The 21,007-nt window shown below is 43.5% G+C and overlaps 1 protein-coding gene across 1 annotated transcript in view; it reads right to left on the minus strand.

Annotated features, from left to right (window-relative positions):
- Positions 1-21,007, minus strand: part of LOC124124483 (apolipoprotein(a)-like) — a 43,594-nt gene that overhangs the window by 17,474 nt on the left and 5,113 nt on the right. Inside the window, exons 5-12 of the mRNA XM_048394842.1 lie at positions 20,487-20,767; positions 16,692-16,791; positions 14,139-14,471; positions 11,572-13,098; positions 10,093-10,419; positions 6,840-7,562; positions 4,384-4,752; positions 3,839-4,120 (exon numbers count right to left, since the gene is read on the minus strand). Of these exons, the coding sequence (XP_048250799.1) occupies positions 3,839-4,120; positions 4,384-4,752; positions 6,840-7,562; positions 10,093-10,419; positions 11,572-13,098; positions 14,139-14,471; positions 16,692-16,791; positions 20,487-20,767 (3,942 nt within the window). The remainder of the gene's footprint in view (positions 1-3,838; positions 4,121-4,383; positions 4,753-6,839; positions 7,563-10,092; positions 10,420-11,571; positions 13,099-14,138; positions 14,472-16,691; positions 16,792-20,486; positions 20,768-21,007) is intronic.

Genomic DNA, 21,007 nt, shown 5'->3' on the forward strand with positions numbered 1-21,007 from the left:
TCAATGTGTAAAATCAGTCAGTGTGTAATATGACTGAAATTTTCACAAAATGACAAAATATTTATTTTATTTTACAATAATATTTCCATCTATTATGTTCTGATAATGAATTTCTATGCTCTTTTTCATTACCCGGTGACTGAAAATGACAGGATTAAAAGAAAGGGAAAGTAAATGTATGTGACCAACCATGATATTTTATGTATACTTTTTATTATATTTTAAAACTGTGTTCTTCGGAACACAAAAATACAATTCATAAGCTTCAATTCATATTTATTACAGAGATACATGACATCACACATGGCGATCTACACTGAAGTAAGTTGACGTCAAACGTCTTAATGACGTCATGGCACAATTGTATCCAAGCGACCATAAGGTCCCTTTTCTCATAGTGGGTCACATTTATTAATCTTTCTTGCTTCTAATCCCAGGATAATAAGTCTATTGTTGTGTTTTAAGCCCATTTGAACTTCTTAATAACTGTTAGTCAATCAGAAGAAAAAATACCAGTAACAAGACTAATTTTTTTTTAATTGCCTTCGTGAAAATTACGCTCCAACAAATAGAGAATCTCACCCGAGTGTTTTTTTATATCAAATATATCAACATGAGTTGATGAAAGTGGGAAAACTCCGAGGCTCGCCGAGTATTTTTCCCACTTTTATCAACGAGTGTTGATATATTTGATATCAAAAGACACTCGGGTGAGATTTCATTTATCATCCAACATCATTCTTCCAACTCTTTCAGTTTTTAGACAGTAATTAGCAGTGTCTTAAGTGTAAAAAGTACTGCTTACAACTTCAGTAGCAGAGCCATTAGTTATGTCATATGATTGTGACGTCTTGGTAACCAATGACGTCACAATGGTCTGCAGAGCATTGTGATGCAATTTCATTGCAGCGATATCTACAGTGTAGATATCGCTTGATCTCACCCAAGCAATATCTTCTGTGGGAGCCAGTTTTGGATGATAAAAGGCAGTTCACGATTGGAACTCATCATGATTCAATTCTTCTCCATCCATGTGTAGTTTGATGTCCATGCAAATAATAAGTATCTATTGTTGTTCATTTGACTTTCATTTAACTACATAATATGATTGCATTTGGGAAGGATACAGAGGGACGTTTTGGTGTTTTGAGTACATTGTCACAATAAATATAGGGTTACATGTATGCTATAAATCTGTCATCATGACACATGTTTACGCAATGTAAATAGAATATTAACCTGCTACATATATGGAATTATAATATCCGTATCATACAAGTATCAAATAAACAATAGTACAGTTACTTATTCACTATTACCTGTATCGTGTTTGAAGGAAAAGACAATACCCCGATTGTACATATTTTCAAATTCAGCGTGGGTGTATAAAAGTTGCCTAAATATAATATGAGTTTCTTTGATTGATTTTAATGATTAAAAACATAATTTATTTTAGAACACAAGTGTCAACATCAAAACATTCTATTGATATAGTTTTGCACGGTAAACGTAAATAAGATAGGGCACAGGATTGAACCTTGGCGAGAACCTGCTTTATAGACCTGCAGGTTGGCCATACAACTAGAGTTGAAAAGAAGGCCCCGCAGCGATTTGCTATAACCAGTCACCCTTTCTTCCTTAGCTTTTCAATTTGTACACACACCCCACCTGACACAGGCAATCAAGGCTTTAGAAATACCGCATGCTATCGATCATATCATTTGAAGCTGTGGAAATGAATGCTATTTAGTAGATTCGATAACGTGTCTTGTTTTGCTTGCTTGTTTATAGTGCTCAATAGAAGGTAAATTTCAAAAGGGATTTCAACAATTGCTTTGATTTGCTTTGGCATATAAACAAGACTACGGCTGGTGTTTTTTTGTTTAACATTTAATGTTCACTGCGGTTATAGACGTGAGAAGGGAACAAGGGTGTACAGGAATAAACAGTTCTGCGAGGTTTATGTCAGTCCTTATTGACATGCTGCTTATCTTAACAGTCTACTTGGCAATCAACGTCATGTGTTGAGATGTGTTCGTACAAGTACGTTCCCGTTGGTGTGTACATACGAGTGAGTGAGTGAGTATGGTTTTACGCCGCTTTTAGCAATTTTCCAGCAATATCAGGGCGGGGGACACCAGAAATGGGCTTCACACATTGTACCCATGTCGGGAATCGAACCCGGGTCTTCGGCGTGACAAGCGAACGCTTTAACCACTAGGCTACCCGACCGCATGTAGTACATACGATGAGAGGAGAAATGAGGTTTGGGTTTGAGGTTATTTTACTCATATAGCAACGTGCATGCACGTGTGTGTGGTTGTTTGTACTCGTCCGGACTGTTGGCGGTTATAGTATAATGATGATGGTACTTGTTTTTACCCTGCCTGGCGCTCAGCATCCGGGTGCTGAAACAAGGACCGTCGACTTGGAATCATTATACTGTGTCTGAGTGGATATCCATGTTAAACTGCAGCATGGTATCTCAGTGGGCTAGCAGTATTCGGCAATAATCTGGACTACAACAAGCAGACACACACACACACACACACACACACACACACACACACACACACACACACACACACACGTACGTGCATGTGGGCTGTATAAGTGCAAAATTTTAAGTGCGACTTTAAACCCATTTCACCTCACATCACCTCACCTCTTCCCTCAATCGCTTAAATTTTGATTAACGTGGCGACTCTTCATGACAAACTTGTCGAGTGCATTATTGCTCACATATAAACTGTCTGATGATCCTCTTGGGAAACAAGACTCATGATGAAAACAAGGCATTCCACAGTTTTCTTAAACGTGCCAAGGATGAGGGATATAACTTCAATGTCAATGTTGATTTGGTTGATGGTTTTGTACTGACGGATGAAACAAAAATGAGTTTCAACCACGCGAAGTGCCATATGAAATCGGCACAGACTCATTTTTTCAAGGGAAGGCTCTCTGAACGACCATGACATCGAAGCCTTAACGGGGTTGTGATGAAGTCGGCTGGCCTGAAAAATGAAACAGAAGGCTTTTATTCGCTGTTCAGGACCAGTCACTTCTAACTCGAAACCGTCAGTGTGTAATTTTGCATTAGAGTGTAAATATGAAATGTTGATGATGCGATGAATTTAATGAGACATATTGTCAGTGGAAGCCCAGCTTTGGCACAAACACGGTATCTTAAGCGACATTAGGGCGTGGCCCTGTCCAATTACCGCCTTCGCCATGCTTGTGGTTTTGACTCAGAGGTCCATCCATGGTACGATCCGGAATATGTAGAGGGAGTCATGGAAAATGATAATTATAATATATAATCGATAATTATTTCGTGGAATAGGCCCGTGCACAGCCACAGACGTTTTAAGGCCAACAAACCTGATCTTGTCCTTTTTGATAATTCCAATGAAATCATTTATATCATTGAATTCTCTGACCCTTTTGACCTAAATGTGATTGATTCAGGAAAAACATAACAAATATGCGGACCTCGCTTACGAATTGTTACGCTTGCATCCCAAGTACCAAGTTGTCCGACTCCCCATTGTTGTCGGTGCCTTAGGTTTGGTACCTCCCAATCTGTTGAATGACATTGGGAGAGTACCCGGGTTTGCTACCAGAAATGCAGTCCTTCTGACAATCTGGGTAATGCAGAAGGCTGCAGTGTTGAGGAGCCTTCACATTCTCCGAAATAATTCTGCGAAAGGAATCAATGTGCCTTTCCTTCTAAATGACAACTGACAATTGGTGGAAAAATTAAGAACAGAAACCTTTGGAACTATTTATTTATTCATTAACAATTGAATGTGTATTTATATGTATGAATATGAAGATTAGCATTGAGGAATAGCGCATGTCTCCCATCCTGAGTAATCGGCAAGATAACACCACAGATAGCCAAAAGGAAGAATGCTCCCCCCTGAAGGGTCGCGGCAGTAGTTGTTGGCGCCACCGTAGCCGCCGCCTGAGATGCCGTTGGTGATGTCGAAGTAGCTGGCGACGTAGGCGTGGTTGTTTGGTGACTTGGTCTGCCACGACTGACATTGTTTTCCAGATGCGGTTGTGGACACTGTCCCACTATAGACGGCCGTTGTTCCTTGTTTGGTAAAACAGGCGGCTGGAAGACGAATGATGACTTTCATTAATATCATGCCGTAGGTATCAACATTGGAGTGAGTGAGTGAGTGAGTGAGTGAGTGAGTGAGTGAGTGAGTGATGACTGGTTTGCCTACCTTCGTATAATAATAACGACCTACGACCTCTATCAGAGCACGTGCGCATTTTACATTGATTCTCCTCATCCCCGCAAACCGTTTGGACGGTAATATAAAATAAAACCCGTTCGGTGCCTATACATTATATCAATATATATTATCAAACCTTGTGTTGTTGTTGGTGTGGTAGTGGAAGTGGTAGTTGTTGTTCCTGTTGGTGCAGCGGTCGTTGTAGTCGTTGTGGTTGTCGTTGAACATTTCTGAATAGCGCATTGTTCCCATCCCGGGAAATTAGCAAGATAGCACCACACATAGCCCGACGGGAGAATGCTCCCCCCTGAAGGGTCGCGGCAGTAGTTGCTGGCCCCGACGTAGCCGGAGCCTGAGACGCCGTTGGTGATGTCAAAGTAGCTTGACAAAAAGGCGTGGTTGTTTGGTGACTTGGACTGCCACGACTGACATGTTTTTCCGCTTGAGGTTTTGTACACTGTCCCACTGAAGACGGCCGTGGTTCCTTGCAAGGTGAAGCAGGGGGCTGAAATGAAATTTTTTGGTACGGCATTGACAGACCACGGATCATAGTCGTCCCTAATATTGGATTCGAATGTACACTGTGGATGAAAATAATCGATTAGTATCGCCATGAGGACCATGAGTGAGTGAGTGGGTGAGTGAGTATGGTTTTACGCCGCTTTTAGCAATACTCCAGCAATATCACGGCGGGGGACACCAGAGATGGGCTTCACACATTGTTCCCATGTCGGGAATCGAACCCGGGTCATCGGCATGACGAGCGAACGCTTTAACCACAAGGCTACCCGACCGCCCCTACCATGAGGACCAAGAAGCTATAGATGAAAATAATCGATTAGTATTGCCATGTGGACCATGAATCTATGGGTGAAAATAATCGATTAGTATCGCCATGTGGACCATGAATCTATGGATGAAAATAATCGATTTGTATCGCCATGTGGACCATGAATCTATGGATGAAAATAATCGATTAGTATCGCCATGTGGACCATGAATCTATGGATGGAAATAATCGATTAGTATCGTCATGTGGACCATGAATCTATGGATGAAAATAATCGATTCGTATCGCCATGTGGACCATGACTCTATGGATGAAAATAATCGATTAGTATCGCCATGTGGACCATGAATCTATGGAAGAAAAAAAATCGATTAGAATCGTCACGTGGACCATGAAGCTATGGATGGAAATAATCGATTGGTATCGCGATGTGGACCATGAAGCTATTGATGAAAAAAACCGATTAGTATCGTTCTGTGGACCATGACTCTATGGATGAAAATAATCGATTGATGTCGTTATGTGGACCATGACTCTATGGATGAAAATAATCGATTGATATCGTTATGTGGACCATGAAGCTATGGATGAAAGTAATCGATTAGTATCGCCATGTGGACCATGAATCTATGGATGAAAATAATCGATTGATATCGTTATGTGGACCATGAAGCTATGGATGAAAATAATCGATTGATATCGTTATGTGGACCATGACTCTATGGATGAAAATAATCGATTGATGTCGTTATGTGGACCATGACTCTATGGATGAAAATAATCGATTGATATCGTTATGTGGACCATGAAGCTATGGATGAAAATAATAGATTAGTATCGCCATGTGGACCATGAATCTATGGAAGAAAAAAAATCGATTAGAATCTTCACGTGGACCATGAAGCTATGGATGGAAATAATCGATTGGTATCGCCATGTGGACCATGAAGCTATGAATGAAAATAATCAATTAGTATCGCCACGTGGACGATAAATCTATGGATGAAAAAAAATCGATTAGAATCGTCACGTGGACCATGAAGCTATGGATGGAAATAATAGATTGGTATCGTTATGTGGACCATGAAGCTATTGCAAATAATCGATTAGTATCGTTCTGTGGACCATGACTCTATGGATGAAAATAATCGATTGATATCGTTATGTGGACCATGAAGCTATGGATGAAACTAATCGATGAGTATCGCCACGTGGTCGATAAATCTATGGATGAAAAAAAATCGATAAGAATCGTCACGTGGACCATGAAGCTATGGATGGAAATAATCGATTCATATCGTTATGTGGACCATGCAGCTATGGATGAAAATAATCGATGAGTATCGTTCTGTGGACCATGAAGCTATGGATGAAAATAATCGATGAGTATCGTTCTGTGGACCATGAAGCTATGGATGAAAATAATCGATAAGTATCGTTCTGTGGACCATGAAGCTATGGATGAAAATAATCGATGAGTATCGTTATGTGGATCATTAAGGACAGAAATTACATTGATCGTCATCGTGGAACGGTGCATATACGTCATGAAGCATGGTATCATAAACGAACAAAAATGCGAACAGTGATTTTCCGAAACGAAAATTGAAGCCTGGAATTATGGCCTTAATACCAAAACATGACGTTGTCACGAAATACATTTTTGCAAAATAGTTTTTCTCGGGTTTTGGCACAAAAACACAAGTCATTTAAAATAATGAGTTGTGAGTCCCAAAAAATTTGTATGCTCCTCTTTTCTAAAAACAGACACACCCGAGCTTTTTAATTTTATTTTCGGATACCTGCTGTTGTAGTAGTGGTGGTCGTTGTAGTTGTTGTCGTAGTCGTTGTTGTTGGCGTTGTGGTAGTTGTTGGAGTGGTGGTGGTGGTCGTTGTCGTTGTGGTAGTTGTAGTAGATGTGGTGGTTGTAGTCATTGTAGTAGTTGTCGTTGAGGTTGTTGTAGTTGTTGGTTCAGTGGTTGTCGTCGGTGCAATGGTTGTCGTTTGAGTTGTTGTGTCAGTTGTTGTTTCGGCTGTTGTTGGCTCTGTCGTGGTTGGCTCTGTCGTGGTTGGCTCCGTCGTGGTTGGCTCCGTCGTGGTTGGCTCCGTCGTTGTTGGCTCAGTCGTCGTTGGCTCAGTAGTCGTTGGCTCTGTCGTGGTTGGCTCAGTCGTCGTTGGCTCAGTAGTCGTTGGCTCAGTCGTCGTTGCTTCCGTCGATGCAGTCGTTACGTCACAGTTTGGAATATTGCAGGTTTCCCACACAAAGCTGCCATCGGAAATGAAACACCACAATTGTCCCATGGGGGTGACAGCTCCCCCTGAAGGATCTCGACAATAGTCCATAGCTCCTGCGAAGCCTGGGCCAGCCGCCCCGTTAGTTATAGTGAAGTAGTTAGGGTCTGTGTATATGTGGAAGACTGGAGTCGTAACTTGCCACGCCTGGCATGGCTTTCCGCTAGTGGTGGTGGACGTTTTACCCCCGTAGACTGCCGTGCCTGTCTGCAGTGTGAAGCACTCGGGGGCAACTGAAATAAAACAAGCATATATGATTAAGAGGGAACCCGTTAAACCGGACGTTAGTGTTCCCTGTGTTCGGTTCTACTAGTATCCACTGGCCTCCATAGCACGGCATCTGTTATGTGTCTGCGTAACCACCCTCGATTATCCAGTGTTTATTTATATCCTGGAAGTGACGTCACTTGCTCTTATCTCTAACTTTGCATATCATTTCTGTCAGGGGCGGTCGGGTGGCCTCGTAGTTTACGCGTTCGCTCGTCACGCTGAAGACCCGGGTTCGATTCCGGAAATGGGTACAATGTGTGAAGCCCATGATATTGCTGAAATATTGCTTAAAGCGGCGTAAAAACCAAACTCACTCACTCACTAATTTCTGTTACCCAGTAGAGTAATTTGATTGGACGGAGAGTTTTAATGCCGTACCATCCGAATCGAGCTATACAACGAGTACCTTTGTTGGTCCAGAATGGGTACAAAGAAGGATGAAGGATAGTGACCCCGAATAGGACCATTATTGGACCAGTACACAAAAAGGTTTCTTTTTTGTATGTTTGTTGTTTAACACCGCACTCAGCAATGTAACAGCTATATAACGGCGGTCTGTAAATAATTGAGTCTGGACCAAACAGTTTAGTGATTGATATCATGAGCATCGATCTAATCTATTGGGATACGATGACAGGCTTCAACTAAGTCAGCAAGCCTGACCACGCGATCCCGTTAGTCGCATGTAACGACAAGCATAGTCGCCTTTTACGGCAAGCATGGGTTGCTGAAGGCCTATTCTATCCCGAATCGTCAAGGCTACCTCAATGAGTTACAGTAGAGTGACTGCAGTATATGCAGTATTACATGTTTGTGTCATAACTGGTATAGTCAGAAGAACCAAGACAATGTAAGCCATGTCGGCAAGTCATAAAGCTATACCCAAATCATCACTGATCACAGGTGGTAACATAACCTGTGAGTATATGCTATATCAGCATACACATTTCCCCAACTCCAGATACATCCCTATATCTCTAGGGTTCGCGGACCGCCTCCGTGGTCTAGTGGTAGAGCGTCCGCCCGGAGAGCGGAAGGTCCGGGGTTCGATCCCCGGCCGTGTCATACCAAAAGACGTTAAAAGATGGTACTTATTGTTACCCTGTCTGGCGCTCGGCATTAAGGGGCTAAAACAAGGACTGGTCGGCTCGGAGTCAGTATACTGTGTCTGAGTGGGGTATTCATGTTAAACTGCGACATGGTATTTCAGTGTGCTAGCACTATAAATCGGCATCAGTCCGGACTAGTACAAGCAGCCACACACACACACGTACATGCAGTCGCTATATAAGTGCAATAATCTTGGACGCGACGTTAAACCCAATTTCACCTCTAGGGTTCGCATTTCGGTACACCAACACTCTGTCCTGGATCCACTCCCGTAGTTCTCGCGATCTCAGATTACCCGTCCTTGATTTGAACAGTATTCAAGTCATGTCAGGGTGTAACAAAACAAGGGGGGTGTAACATATGGACTATGCTGTAAACCACATCACAACCCCATCGTTCCATAACTGGCGTAGGAATACGGCACCTGCCTCACTGTTGTACCACATTTTGGGTCACGTTAGGCAAGTGACTTTGTTCATGACATGCCTCTGTTCACCCAGCAGCGAATGGGTGAATGCGTCTCACAGTGTTGTATACTCCCCAGGGAGCTGAGAATGAAAATCGAGTGAATCCATTCTATCACTGGGGTAATAATAGTGTAGCGCTATGAGCATCCACTTAGTGAATGGAATTTGCCCGATTATAAATACACATATTATATTGCATGAGATGGTATCACTCTCAACAATGAAGTTCCAGATTGATTCCAATTTGATTATGTTCTCTCATCGTTGATCAGAATGATTTATCGAAGTGTTTGTTATATACTGAATCACAACAGAAACGTCACTTATAACTCTGGAGGGATCAATGCATTTTTGGAGGTGTTTGACGTTTGTCTTTATCCAAGTTTAATGTTCACTGCCTAAAAGAGGAAAGAAAGGGTCGCCCAAACGCAGCCTAACACACCACCATGATTCAAAGTCCTAAATTCTTTCCATGAAAAGCAAAATGCACTTGGGTTTCCTTGTGCCTTTTCTGAGTGAGTGAGTGAGTGAGTTGGGTTTAACGCCGCTTTAAACAGTATTCCAGTTATATCACGGCGTGTCAGCTTAATGTGGTAGGAAAGCTCGAAGTGATGCAGGTCTCAGACGTTTACCACTTCGGTGAACCCACGAGCACGGGTATGGTGCTGACAAACCTAGAAACATTATCGGGGCGAACCGGGATTCCAACCCACAATCATAGGTTACAAAGTCGTTACGAAAATGTTGGATCCACATATTGGGGTTACGTTTATCAGAAAATGCAGAAGAAAACCAAGTGCATTTTGATTTTCATGGAAAGGATTCGGGACTTTGTGCCATGGTCGTACATGAAGTGACTTTTCTTTTGCAGGTTCAGTATATCATAGGTATTAACTATAGACTTCAAATACCCTACCTGTTGTCGTTGTAGTCGTTGTCGTAGTGAGGGCGCAGTCAGGAATATCGCAGTTTTCAAATACTCCCATACCGTCGCCACGAAAACACCATGGTACCCCCCTTGGGGTAAACGTCCCCCCTGACGGATCGCGGCAGTAGTCCATAGCCCCAGCAAAGCCAGGACCGGCAGGGCCGTTGGTAACGTCGAAATAAGCAGCGACGTTGTATTCATGATAGGTAGGAAACTGGTTTTGCCACAGCTGACAGGCACTTCCACTGAGGGTTGTGGACGTCTTGCCGCTGTAGACGGCTGTGCCCGCGACCAGGTTGAAACACTCGGGAGCACCTGGAAAAGCAGTATGTGAGTGAGTTGGGTTTAACTCCACTTTGAACAGTAATTCAGTCAAGTCGAGGTGTGTCAGTTTGATGTTGAAGCAAAGCCCGAAATGATGCAGGTCTTCGACGTACCACTTTGGTGAAACCCACGAGCAGGGTGTGGTGCTGACAAACCTAAAAACAGGGTGAGTGGTTATTCGAACCCACGATCGTAAGTTTCTGGCACACCTAAGGGACGCAACTCTGCACAGCTAATTGCGGCGCCTTAAATGCCCCTGACACAGCTATGTAACAATAAACATAACATCATATAATGGTTTTAAACGACTGCAGGTGCCGTGTTAATAACGCTTGAGACGGGCCCAAAAGGATCTTATGAATGATATTTTTTTTTTTTAAATCATGAATTAACAAATTCAAAATTTCAAATCCAAATTCTGCCTAGCAATGTATGTGCTTTTCACAAATGCCATATTATTTTCACCCCCTCCACTATAAATGTATAGCAGTTTGACAGGGACAGAAACCAATAGTGGTGTCATTCTTATTGACCAAACTAAGACCAAACTAAGCCAAGTCGTCTAAGGCGCCGCGATTCGGTGTGCAGAGTTGCGTCCCTTGGGGACGCCAGAAACCTGTGAGTGTGGGTTCGAATCCCGGTTTGACCTGATTGTGTTTCTAGGTTTGTCAGCACCATACCCGTGCTCGTGGATTTCACCGAAGTGGTAAAAGTCTGAGACCTGCATCACTTCGGGCTTTCCTCCCACATTAAGCTGACACGCCGTGATATAACTGGAATACTGTTAAAGCGGCGTTAAACCCAACTCACTCACTGTCATCTATAAAGTGATATGATGACAGTAGCTTGTTGGGTGTATGTGGATGCAGGGTAATATCTTTACATTAGATCCAGTACGAAAGAAGCTCCCCGTAGCCAAGATTACGGAATACACGAACACACGTGGAGTGCATTTCCTTTGTATACACTTCGTTCGTACTCTATGGTGGCGGGTCGTCATAGTAGACGTCAAGGGAGATTATAAAATAAATAAAATGAAACAAAACCAACAAAACAATATAATAAAATAGAATAAAATTCATTAAGTTCAACAGCCATTATTCCATCTTTACTGTTACAATAAAAAGTTTCATGTTCTCATACCTGTTGTGGTTGATGAATCTGTTGTTGTTGCTTCAGCAGTCGTTGAGTCTGTGGTTGAGTCTGTGGTTGAGCCTGTGGTTGAGTCCGTCGTTGAGTCTGTGGTTGAATCTGTGGTTGAGTCTGTTGCTGAGTCTGTTGTTGAGTCTGTTGTTGAGTCTGTGGTTGAGTCCGTTGTTGAGTCTGTGGTTGAGTCCGTTGTTGAGTCTGTGGTTGAGTCTGTGGTTGAGTCCGTGGTTGAGTCCGTGGTTGAGTCTGTTGTTGAGTCTGTGGTTGAGTCTGTTGTTGAGTCTGTGGTTGAGTCTGTTGTTGAGTCTGTGGTTGATTCTGTTGTTGAGTCTGTGGTTGAGTCTGTTGTTGAGTCTGTGGTTGAGTCTGTTGTTGAGTCTGTGGTTGAGTCTGTGGTTGAATCTGTGGTTGATTCTGTTGTTGAGTCTGTTGTTGAGTCTGTGGTTGAGTCCGTGGTTGAGTCCGTGGTTGAGTCTGTGGTTGAGTCTGTGGTTGAGTCCGTGGTTGAGTCTGTGGTTGAATCTGTGGTTGAGTCTGTGGTTGAGTCTGTGGTTGAGTCTGTGGTTGTTTCTGTGGTTGAGTCGGTGGTCGTTTCTGTTGTTGAGTCTGTGGTTGAGTCTGTGGTTGAGTCTGTGGTTGAATCTGTGGTTGAATCTGTGGTTGAATCTGTAGTTGAGTCAGTGGTTGAGTCCGTGGTTGAGTCCGTTGTTGAGTCTGTGGTCGTTTCTGTTGTTGAGTCTGTAGTTGAGTCTGTGGTTGTTTCTGTGGTTGAGTCTGTGGTTGAGTCAGTGGTTGTGTCTGTGGTTGAATCTGTGGTTGAGTCTGTGGTCGAGTCTGTGGTCGAGTCTGTGGTTGAGTCAGTGGTTGAGTCTGTGGTTGAGTCTGTGGTTGAGTCTGTGGTTGAGTCTGTGGTTGAGTCAGTGGTTGAGTCTGTGGTTGAATCTGTGGTTGAGTCTGTTGTTGAGTCTGTGGTTGAGTCCGTGGTTGAATCTGTTGTTGAGTCTGTGGTTGAGTCTGTGGTTGAGTCCGTGGTTGAGTCCGTGGTTGAGTCCGTGGTTGAGTCTGTCGTTGAGTCTGTGGTTGTTTCGGTTGTGGTTTCGGTTGTGGTGGGAGTCGTAGTTGGGGTCGTAGTTGGGGTCGTCGTTGGGGTCGTCGTGGGGGTTGTCGTGGGGGTCGTCGTGGTGGTAGTCGTCGTCGTAGTGGTCGTAGGTGTCGTTGTAGTCGTTAAAGCACAGTTCTGAATGTTGCAAACTTCCCATATTCCAGTGCCATCGCTGATGAAGCACCACACATACCCAACAGCACCAATAAACCCTCCCGAAGGATCTCGACAGTAGTTGACGGCGCCGCCATATCCAGAACCAGGGCTGCCGTTGGTAACGTCAAAGTAGCTAGACTGGTAACCATGAGGGATTGGAGACTGGCTCTGCCAAAATTGACATGGTTTTCCACTGATGGTCGTCGACGTTGAACCGCTGTAGACGGCAGTGCCCGCCTGTATTATATAACATTCGGGAGACGCTGGAACATACACATTGAGAAAGATACATTCAGGATCATGCAATGGAATCCAGGAAAACATGTCCCATAAATCGGGTCGGTGGGGTAGCCTAGTGGTTGAAGCGTTTGGTCGTCACGCCTTAGACCTGGGTTCGATTCCCCACATGTGTCATGTGTGGAGCCAATTTCTGGTGTCATCCACCGTTATATTGCTGACATATAGCTAAAACTGGCTTAAAATCATACTCACTGACTCACTCTACCATAAATTCTGGAAGATGCGCCGGAGAAGGTCGTAAGACCCCCTGTTTTAACAAGACCGATTTGTTGCGGGGGATGGGTTGCATGAAGTGTCTTGGTTATTCTAGGCATGTGTTTGACCGCCTCCGTGGTCTAGTGGTAGAGCGTCCGCCCGGAGAGCGGAAGGTCCGGGGTTCGATCCCAGGCCGCGTCATACCAAAAGACGTTAAAAGATGGTACTTGTTGTTACCCTGTCTGGCGCTCGGCATTAAAGGGCTAAAACAGGGACTGGTCGGCTCGGAGCCAGTATACTCTGTCTGAGTGGGGTATTCATGTTAAACTGCGGCATGGTATCTCAGTGGGCTAGCACTATAAATCGGCATCAGTCCGGACTAGTACAAGCAGCCACACAAACACGTGCATGCACGTCGCTATATAAGTGCTATAATCTTAGACGCGACGTTAAAACCCATTTCACCTCACCTCACCTAGGCATGTGTTTATTTATTTCTGTGCGTCGGTTGACACGACGTGTATTCAAGGTAAGCGTATATTCAAGGCCAATGCGTGTTTCTTCTAGTATTGCAATTGCCAGTTTCAAAATCAAGAACCTAAATATTTTTTCAAATTCATCCAACAGAAGGCTTCTTATGTTTGTCAGACATGTTTTTTTCAACAACCTGAAGCATATGTTTTTCAAGAACTAATGATTCTTTGGTACAAAATGTATCGATAAAATCCCAGAGCCCTTACCCAGAATATCAATGGACGGTCTCTTAGAGCTAACGTCAAACTGAATTGACGTCGACTAAATATCTTACGCGTTGCTCCGGGGACGGGTGCTGGTGTAGTAGGTAAGCAGAATTGGATGTTGCATCTCTCCCATATTCCGCTGCCGTCGCTGATGAAGCACCACACATATCCAGCAGCCCTGATACCCCCTCCTGAAGGATCCCGGCAGTAGTTCTGGGCTCCGCCATAGCCCGGCCCCGCGGCCCCATTGGTGACGTCGAACTGGCTGGAGTAGTAGCCGTGGGCAATGGGTGTTTGGCTCGACCAAGCCTGGCATGGTTTGTTGCTCTGGGTAACGGCCACGGTGCCGCTGTAGACGGCGGAACCGTCACTGAAGGTGTAGCAGTCCATCGCACCTGTCACTGATATAAAGGAGACACGATCATTATCTGAATCAACGCTCTGTGAGTGTCTTACTCGTTTCTGTAACTGAAGTCGGGTTATAACGCCTTCAGCTGTAGCAGCATCAATTGCAGCATCTGTATCACCAACAAGAGTAACAATGAGTAGGAAATGTGGGGGACGTTTACTGGTTTGACGCGTCGGTGGCGTCGTTGGCAGGCGTGGTGTACAGTTCCCTGTTTGGGCTTGTACCATACCTTTCCGTGCTTTTTCGGGTGAACAATTGACTTGTCTTTGCATGTGTTTGTGACGTGTGCCACCTGCCGGACAGGATACGCTCACCTTTTCGCGAAAACCTGGTATCATTACCCTTTTGATAGTGATTCATAAACATGTGCTTATGATATGGTCGGAATTGTACAATCTGGTACTTAAGTTTGCTACGGGTATTATACATGAATCTGATCGTAATCTCGAGGAGCTTCTGAAACGTCAGCACCGTGAATCAGAGGCAGTCGTGAATTTTGGTTTAAAGAACTTACCATCATCAGCAGCAGCAAGCAGCGCCTGAACCCTAACAATAATATTAATTCATTTAGTATACGTAAAGTGGGTGTGGGTATGATGGACGGACCATCTTCATCAGCATCATCTCAACCGCTATCAACGAATAGAGCGTGTCAAGGCCCTTCACATCACGTATCCTGCATCTTAATTAAACGGGGGCGGTCGGGTAGCCTAGTGGTTAAAGCGTTCGCTCGTCACGCCGAAGACCCGGGTTCGATTCCCGACATGGGTACAATGTGTGAAGCCCATTTCTGGTGTCCCCCGCCTTGATATTGCTGGAATATTGCTAAAAGCGGCATAAAACCACACTCACTCACTCTTAATTAAACATGTTTACACCATGGCATTTCCCACAAACAATCGGAACTCATCATTTAAGTCACTCGGAGATTAAATGTTTAATGGTGACGACATTGGTTACCATGACATGCAAAAAAAATAAATGATGTGCCACTGATGCTGGTCAGCTGTATTTGTTTACACTCAGGACACTTGTTATTACTATACACAAACTTAAACAATAATAATTTGGATGATGAATAGAGTCTCGTCCTCGTATCGTTGGATCAAATAGATATATAACACTCGTCAATAAATTTAAGTGACTCTCGTTAATATATTTAACATTAAAAGCCACTTGGCTGATATTCTCTTTACATTCAAATTCTGCATGACATTGTTATGCTGTTTACACGCGGTATGGAAAAAGGCGTGCTTACTTTGATTGCCTATTAAAGATTACGGTTGTATATAAAGTGGGGCGGTTGGGAAGGTAGCCTAGTGGTTAAAGCGTTCGCCCGTCACGCCGAAGACCCGGGTTCGATTCCCCACATAGGTACAATGTGTGAAGCCCATTTCTGGTGTCCCACGCCGTGACATTATTAGTATATTGCTAAAAGCGGCGTAAAACAATACTCACTCACTCACTGAAGAATAAAGCAACATGATGGGCTGGACTTATTGATCCAACTACTCATAAAAACATCAAGCTTCGGACGTTGTAAATAATATCAATTGCTAGTTTGATTTGTCCAGAATTGATGATTAAAGACAGTCACTTTAAGCTTTAAACAAAACCAAGTCAGAGCAACACACTAGCAGGAAGCTCACAGACAAGGGATCTTAATAAGCTGTGGACCAGTCTGGGATTCAAACCTTCGTTCCGGGTAGCTTCTAAACGCGGTACACAAAATATAGAACGTCAACGCCAGAGAACAACCAGTCTGGATTATCCGCCGAAACAGATACCATTGAGCGTAAAATAGCGGTGAAAATTATATGAATAGATCCCTGAAAATCAGTGATGACACCAGGTGTTCGTGAAAAGGGTAAACTTGTCCCGCCCTACCGGAAGCACCCGCCACCGTTTGCCTATAAAAGTATCGTCACGATATGGCTGAAATATTGCCGATGTGACGTTAAATATTAACTCACTCACTCATAAAAAAGTAAGTGTCTGTTAGTAAAGTAAAGAAACACTCAGATCCATGTTTGACGTCATCAGGTTTTCGTAAATTACGAAACATCTGCTGATACAAAGTATTATCAAAAAGCACGGGAAAGGTAAGAGAACCCTTTGCTTTGCGTATGTTGTACACATATAATACTGTCACGGGGTTGAAAGCTTTTTCCAACCTTGGACATTTGTGAATAATTGCGATCACAATTCTCACCTTTTGTCGACGTTAACATCATCATCACCAACAGTACGACATCATCTACTGTAACCATCTTGACAGACAACGCTGTCCCAGTCTGTTGGTAGTGTTGTCCTCACTACAGATGCAAGTCACCGACAGTTTTAAGATCTGTTACAGAGTAGCTGACGTGTTAGGTCTCCAATACATGCTGTAGGAACGAGAACATGCATTGAAAGCCGTTAAAGCGTGACGTCTGTCGAATGACCTTCATAAAAGGAAAGATCATTCTTGAAGAGACTGAACGTATCTATTGATAGGTTAAAAGACATGGCCAGTTGACTTGTGCGTCTGTGGTGTGTATACAATTGCCGAATGGATTCCTGTCGACCGAATTAATAGGCATTTGTAAACGAGTAATAAGTAGTGTTGGTGTGAAAGGTAGAATACTATTACACGAATTGTTGTGAATATGGACAGTCATTGGATATGAGTTTTACTGGCTATTTGATATCGAAAGCATTTAAACCATTTCAAAGGAAGACAAAATTCAATGAAGTAAAGGCATTTGTTAGAAATGAAATATTAATAAGAAACATTTGTCCAAAGAACACTTACAGTAGGTGGGTTTGAATTTACGATATTTACAGTAGTCAAGCTATCAGGGCGTGGCAGCTTAATCTGGCTGGGAAGTTTTATGTGACGTCATACGCGTTTTCTACTTTGGTGGCACCCATAAACACTAATATAGTGTTGACAGACAGACAGACAGACAGACAGTCTTTCTGTCTGTCTGTTGACAGTTCACGGATTCTAATATGATGTTGGAACTCACGACAAGATTGGTATGGTATCTAAGGGACAGAATTCTGCACAAACCTCTTACAGGCATTTAGAGTGAGTGAGTGATTTGGATTTAACGTAGCTTATTTGCAATATTCCAGCTAACTCACGGCGGGGGACACCGGAAATGGACTTCATACATCGTCATGCCGAAGACCCGGGTTCGATTCCCGACATGGGTACAATGTGTGAACCCAATTTGTGGTGTCCCCCGCCGTGATATTGCTGGAATATTGCTAAAAGCGGCGCAAAACCTCACTCACCCACTCAGTATCTCAGGGTTGGTCACACTTTATATACAAAGTCAGACACCTCACACGACAAGGTATCTGGCATACACAGAATATGAAAGGTACTGGATGAAAAACAGTTTGTTTGCACAGTTTGACTCAGAGACTGTTGTTTGACTTTGTTTACAATGCGTGTGACATACCAGCACTTGGCAAATAGTATTTCCCCATTGTACACTTTGCTTTTCACATTTATCCATTGACTGTAATCGCTGTACGACCTACAGCTGCTATGGTTGTACGTCACACAATGCTTATTCTTAACTTCATACAAAGTACACATATACAACACACGCCCTGTCGTCTAAGGCGCCGCGATTCGCTGTGCAGAGTTGCGTCCCTTGGGCACGCCAGAAACCTATGATTGTGGGTTCGAATCCTAGTTCGCCCCAATTATGTTTCTAGGTTTGTCAGCAACATACCCGTGCTCGTGGGTTTCACCGAAGTGGTAAACGTCTTAGACCTGCATCACTTCGGGCTTTCCTCCCACATTAAGCTGACACGCCGTGATATAACTGGAATAATGTTAAAAGCAGCGTTAAACCCAACTGACTCATTCACTCACTCACACACGCCCATGCACAAGAACAGATCCAAGCGACTACCGTTATTTCTTACATGGTGGTGCCAAGGTATAGTCTATTTCACTGTTTGTTTTATTATTGCAGCCCTTTACAATATAACCTCTTTACTCTAGAACCCGTAGAGATGAAGGTTAGTACTGGTCTACGGCAACTCGTGCTTGCCGTAAGAGGCGACTAACGGGATCGGGTGTTTAGGTTCGTTGACTTGTTGATGCATGTGTTTCAATTGCGTAGATCGATGCTCATGATGTCAATCCCTGGTTGGTCCAGACTCGAGTATTTATTTTTTGGAATAGTGTTGAGTGTGGCGTTAAACAACAAACAAAACACACAAAAAACACTGGTATTTAAGAAAAAATATATCTAAAACAAATATAATAAATCCATAAATCAATATAAAAAACAACATTAAATGGACAAATAAGAAAAATCACGACTAATTCAGGCAGTCAAGAGGGGGAAACATGTTGATGATAGCAGGACCATCGATGCAGGCAACTCTGACATTTTTAACTGATTCATGAAACTGATTCAGAAATAAAGGCCAAATGCTCCTATCGTACGTGCCACAAATCTCTGAATCAGTTGGACATGTGACGTAATCGATCACCACCCACTCACACAGCTATGCATTGCTGTGATTTACCGGAATCTCAAGAACCAATTCGATTTCTGACGTAATCGATCACCGCCTAAATATGCATTGCTGTGATTTGCCCGTAGTTTTGCAGGTCCACCCGCACGCTTCACGTTCACAGCTGTCTTCAGCGGCACAACGGCCGTCACCATCAGCGGGTAGCCGTCTCACTGGATTATCTGGTCCAGACTCGATTATTTTCAGACCGCCGTCATATAGCTGGGATATTGCTGAGTGTGGGCTTAATCAAACAACAAATCAACAAACTTTACTGATGGCCAAAGAAAAGACTAATCAAAAGGCCTTGTCATTCCAATCTTCCCGAGACAAGGGAGTGAACTTGACTTTAAAAGTTCAGTTTCTGACGGCGTTGTAATACGTACGCCAGTCAGAGCTTAATCCTTCAGGGCTCATGTTGGATAATTCAGATGTGAGAGCTAACTAGTAGACTCAGATGTGTTGTTTTACGTAAATAGCAAATGCTATTTAGCGGGCTGCCCAAGTCAAACGAGTTGGGAGTTACCCAAACTTGATCTATTCTCATGATGACCTCCATTTGGTAAACTGTGTGTGAGACTGCTGTCATTGTTATAAATACATGCAAAACGCGAACCATTTTGAAAATTTGCTGAAAGTTGGGCGATTTATGACAGATAGATTTAATTTAACGCAGTAATAACAGCTGTCCCTGTTGAGGGTGACATCATTTCCCTCTTCCGAGAATTGCAACTGTGCATCATGGCGGTCTGTTGGCACATCTTCAATGTTAAGAATACGGTAGCCTATGGCAGCTGTTCCCTAAAACTCCGTCAAGCATTCCGAGAGACTGCTGTCAAGGTACAGCAAACCCATAACCCCTAAGGAAAAATAGACCATGCCACTTATTCCAATTCACAGGCGTCATCGGAGTCGACCAGTCAAGCTGAGTTTAAATAAGCCCAAATAAGCCGTGAAGGACCCAGTTCATATTGGTAAGCTCAGACAAGTCTGATATGATGTGATGACGAGGTATGTGTCCTTTACTAAATAGTTTTTTTATAAGTTCATTTAATTGCAATTTTACCCGTTTACAAATGTTTTGTGAAAATATAGCTGCTTGTAAATGTGTAAGATTGTGTTCATATGTGTATGTGTGTGGGTGTGCGTGTGCGTGTGCGTGTGCGTGCGCTTGTCCGGACTTGTGCCGGTTTTGTAGTGCTAGCCGAATGAGATATCATGCCACCCCACCCAGACACAGTGTAGGGACGCTGAGTCTCCCATTCCTTGTTTTATCCGAGCGCCAGGTATTGGTATGACGCGGTCGGGTATCGACAACCAACCTCCTGCTCTGAGGGCAGACAAATTACAACAGAAGTGCACGCTGTCCTTGTAGGAGTAGGCAACACTTTCATTGACACATGAGTAACACACACCACCAAGAAAACGTAGGCTAGCATGTACACGCATTTATTGCAAAAAAAGACCCAGTTAACAATTAGCATTGAGGAATAGCGCATGTCTCCCATCCTGAGTAATCGGCAAGATAACACCACAGATAGCCAAAAGGAAGAATGCTCCCCCCTGAAGGGTCGCGGCAGTAGTTGCCGGCACCACTGTAGCCGGTGCCTGAGATGCCGTTGGTGATGTCGAAGTAGCTGTTGTAGTAGGCGTGGTTGTTTGGCGACGTGGACTGCCACGACTGACATGTTTTTCCAGATGAGGTTTTAGACACTGTCCCACTGTAGACGGCCGTTGTTCCTTGTTTGGTGAAACAGGCGGCTGAAAAGTGAGTGAGTGAGTGAGTTGGTGAGTGGGTGGGTGGGTGGGTTGAGCGGTTTGGTAAAACAAGCGGCTGACAGAACATAGGGGATATGAAGGGTGTACTTACTAGACTGAGTAAAGTTCGAACATTTTAGAATAAAAACAGGATAAAAAAGACAGAAAAAGGACGTTTCAACATTAATCAAAACCAACATATGAAGACGAACGTTTTCCTAATGAAATATGTAATTAATGCCA

The sequence above is a fragment of the Haliotis rufescens genome, unplaced genomic scaffold, assembly GCF_023055435.1.
Source record: "Haliotis rufescens isolate VD_foot unplaced genomic scaffold, xgHalRufe1.0.p SCAF_13, whole genome shotgun sequence".
Classification (NCBI taxonomy): Eukaryota; Metazoa; Mollusca; class Gastropoda; order Lepetellida; family Haliotidae; genus Haliotis; species Haliotis rufescens.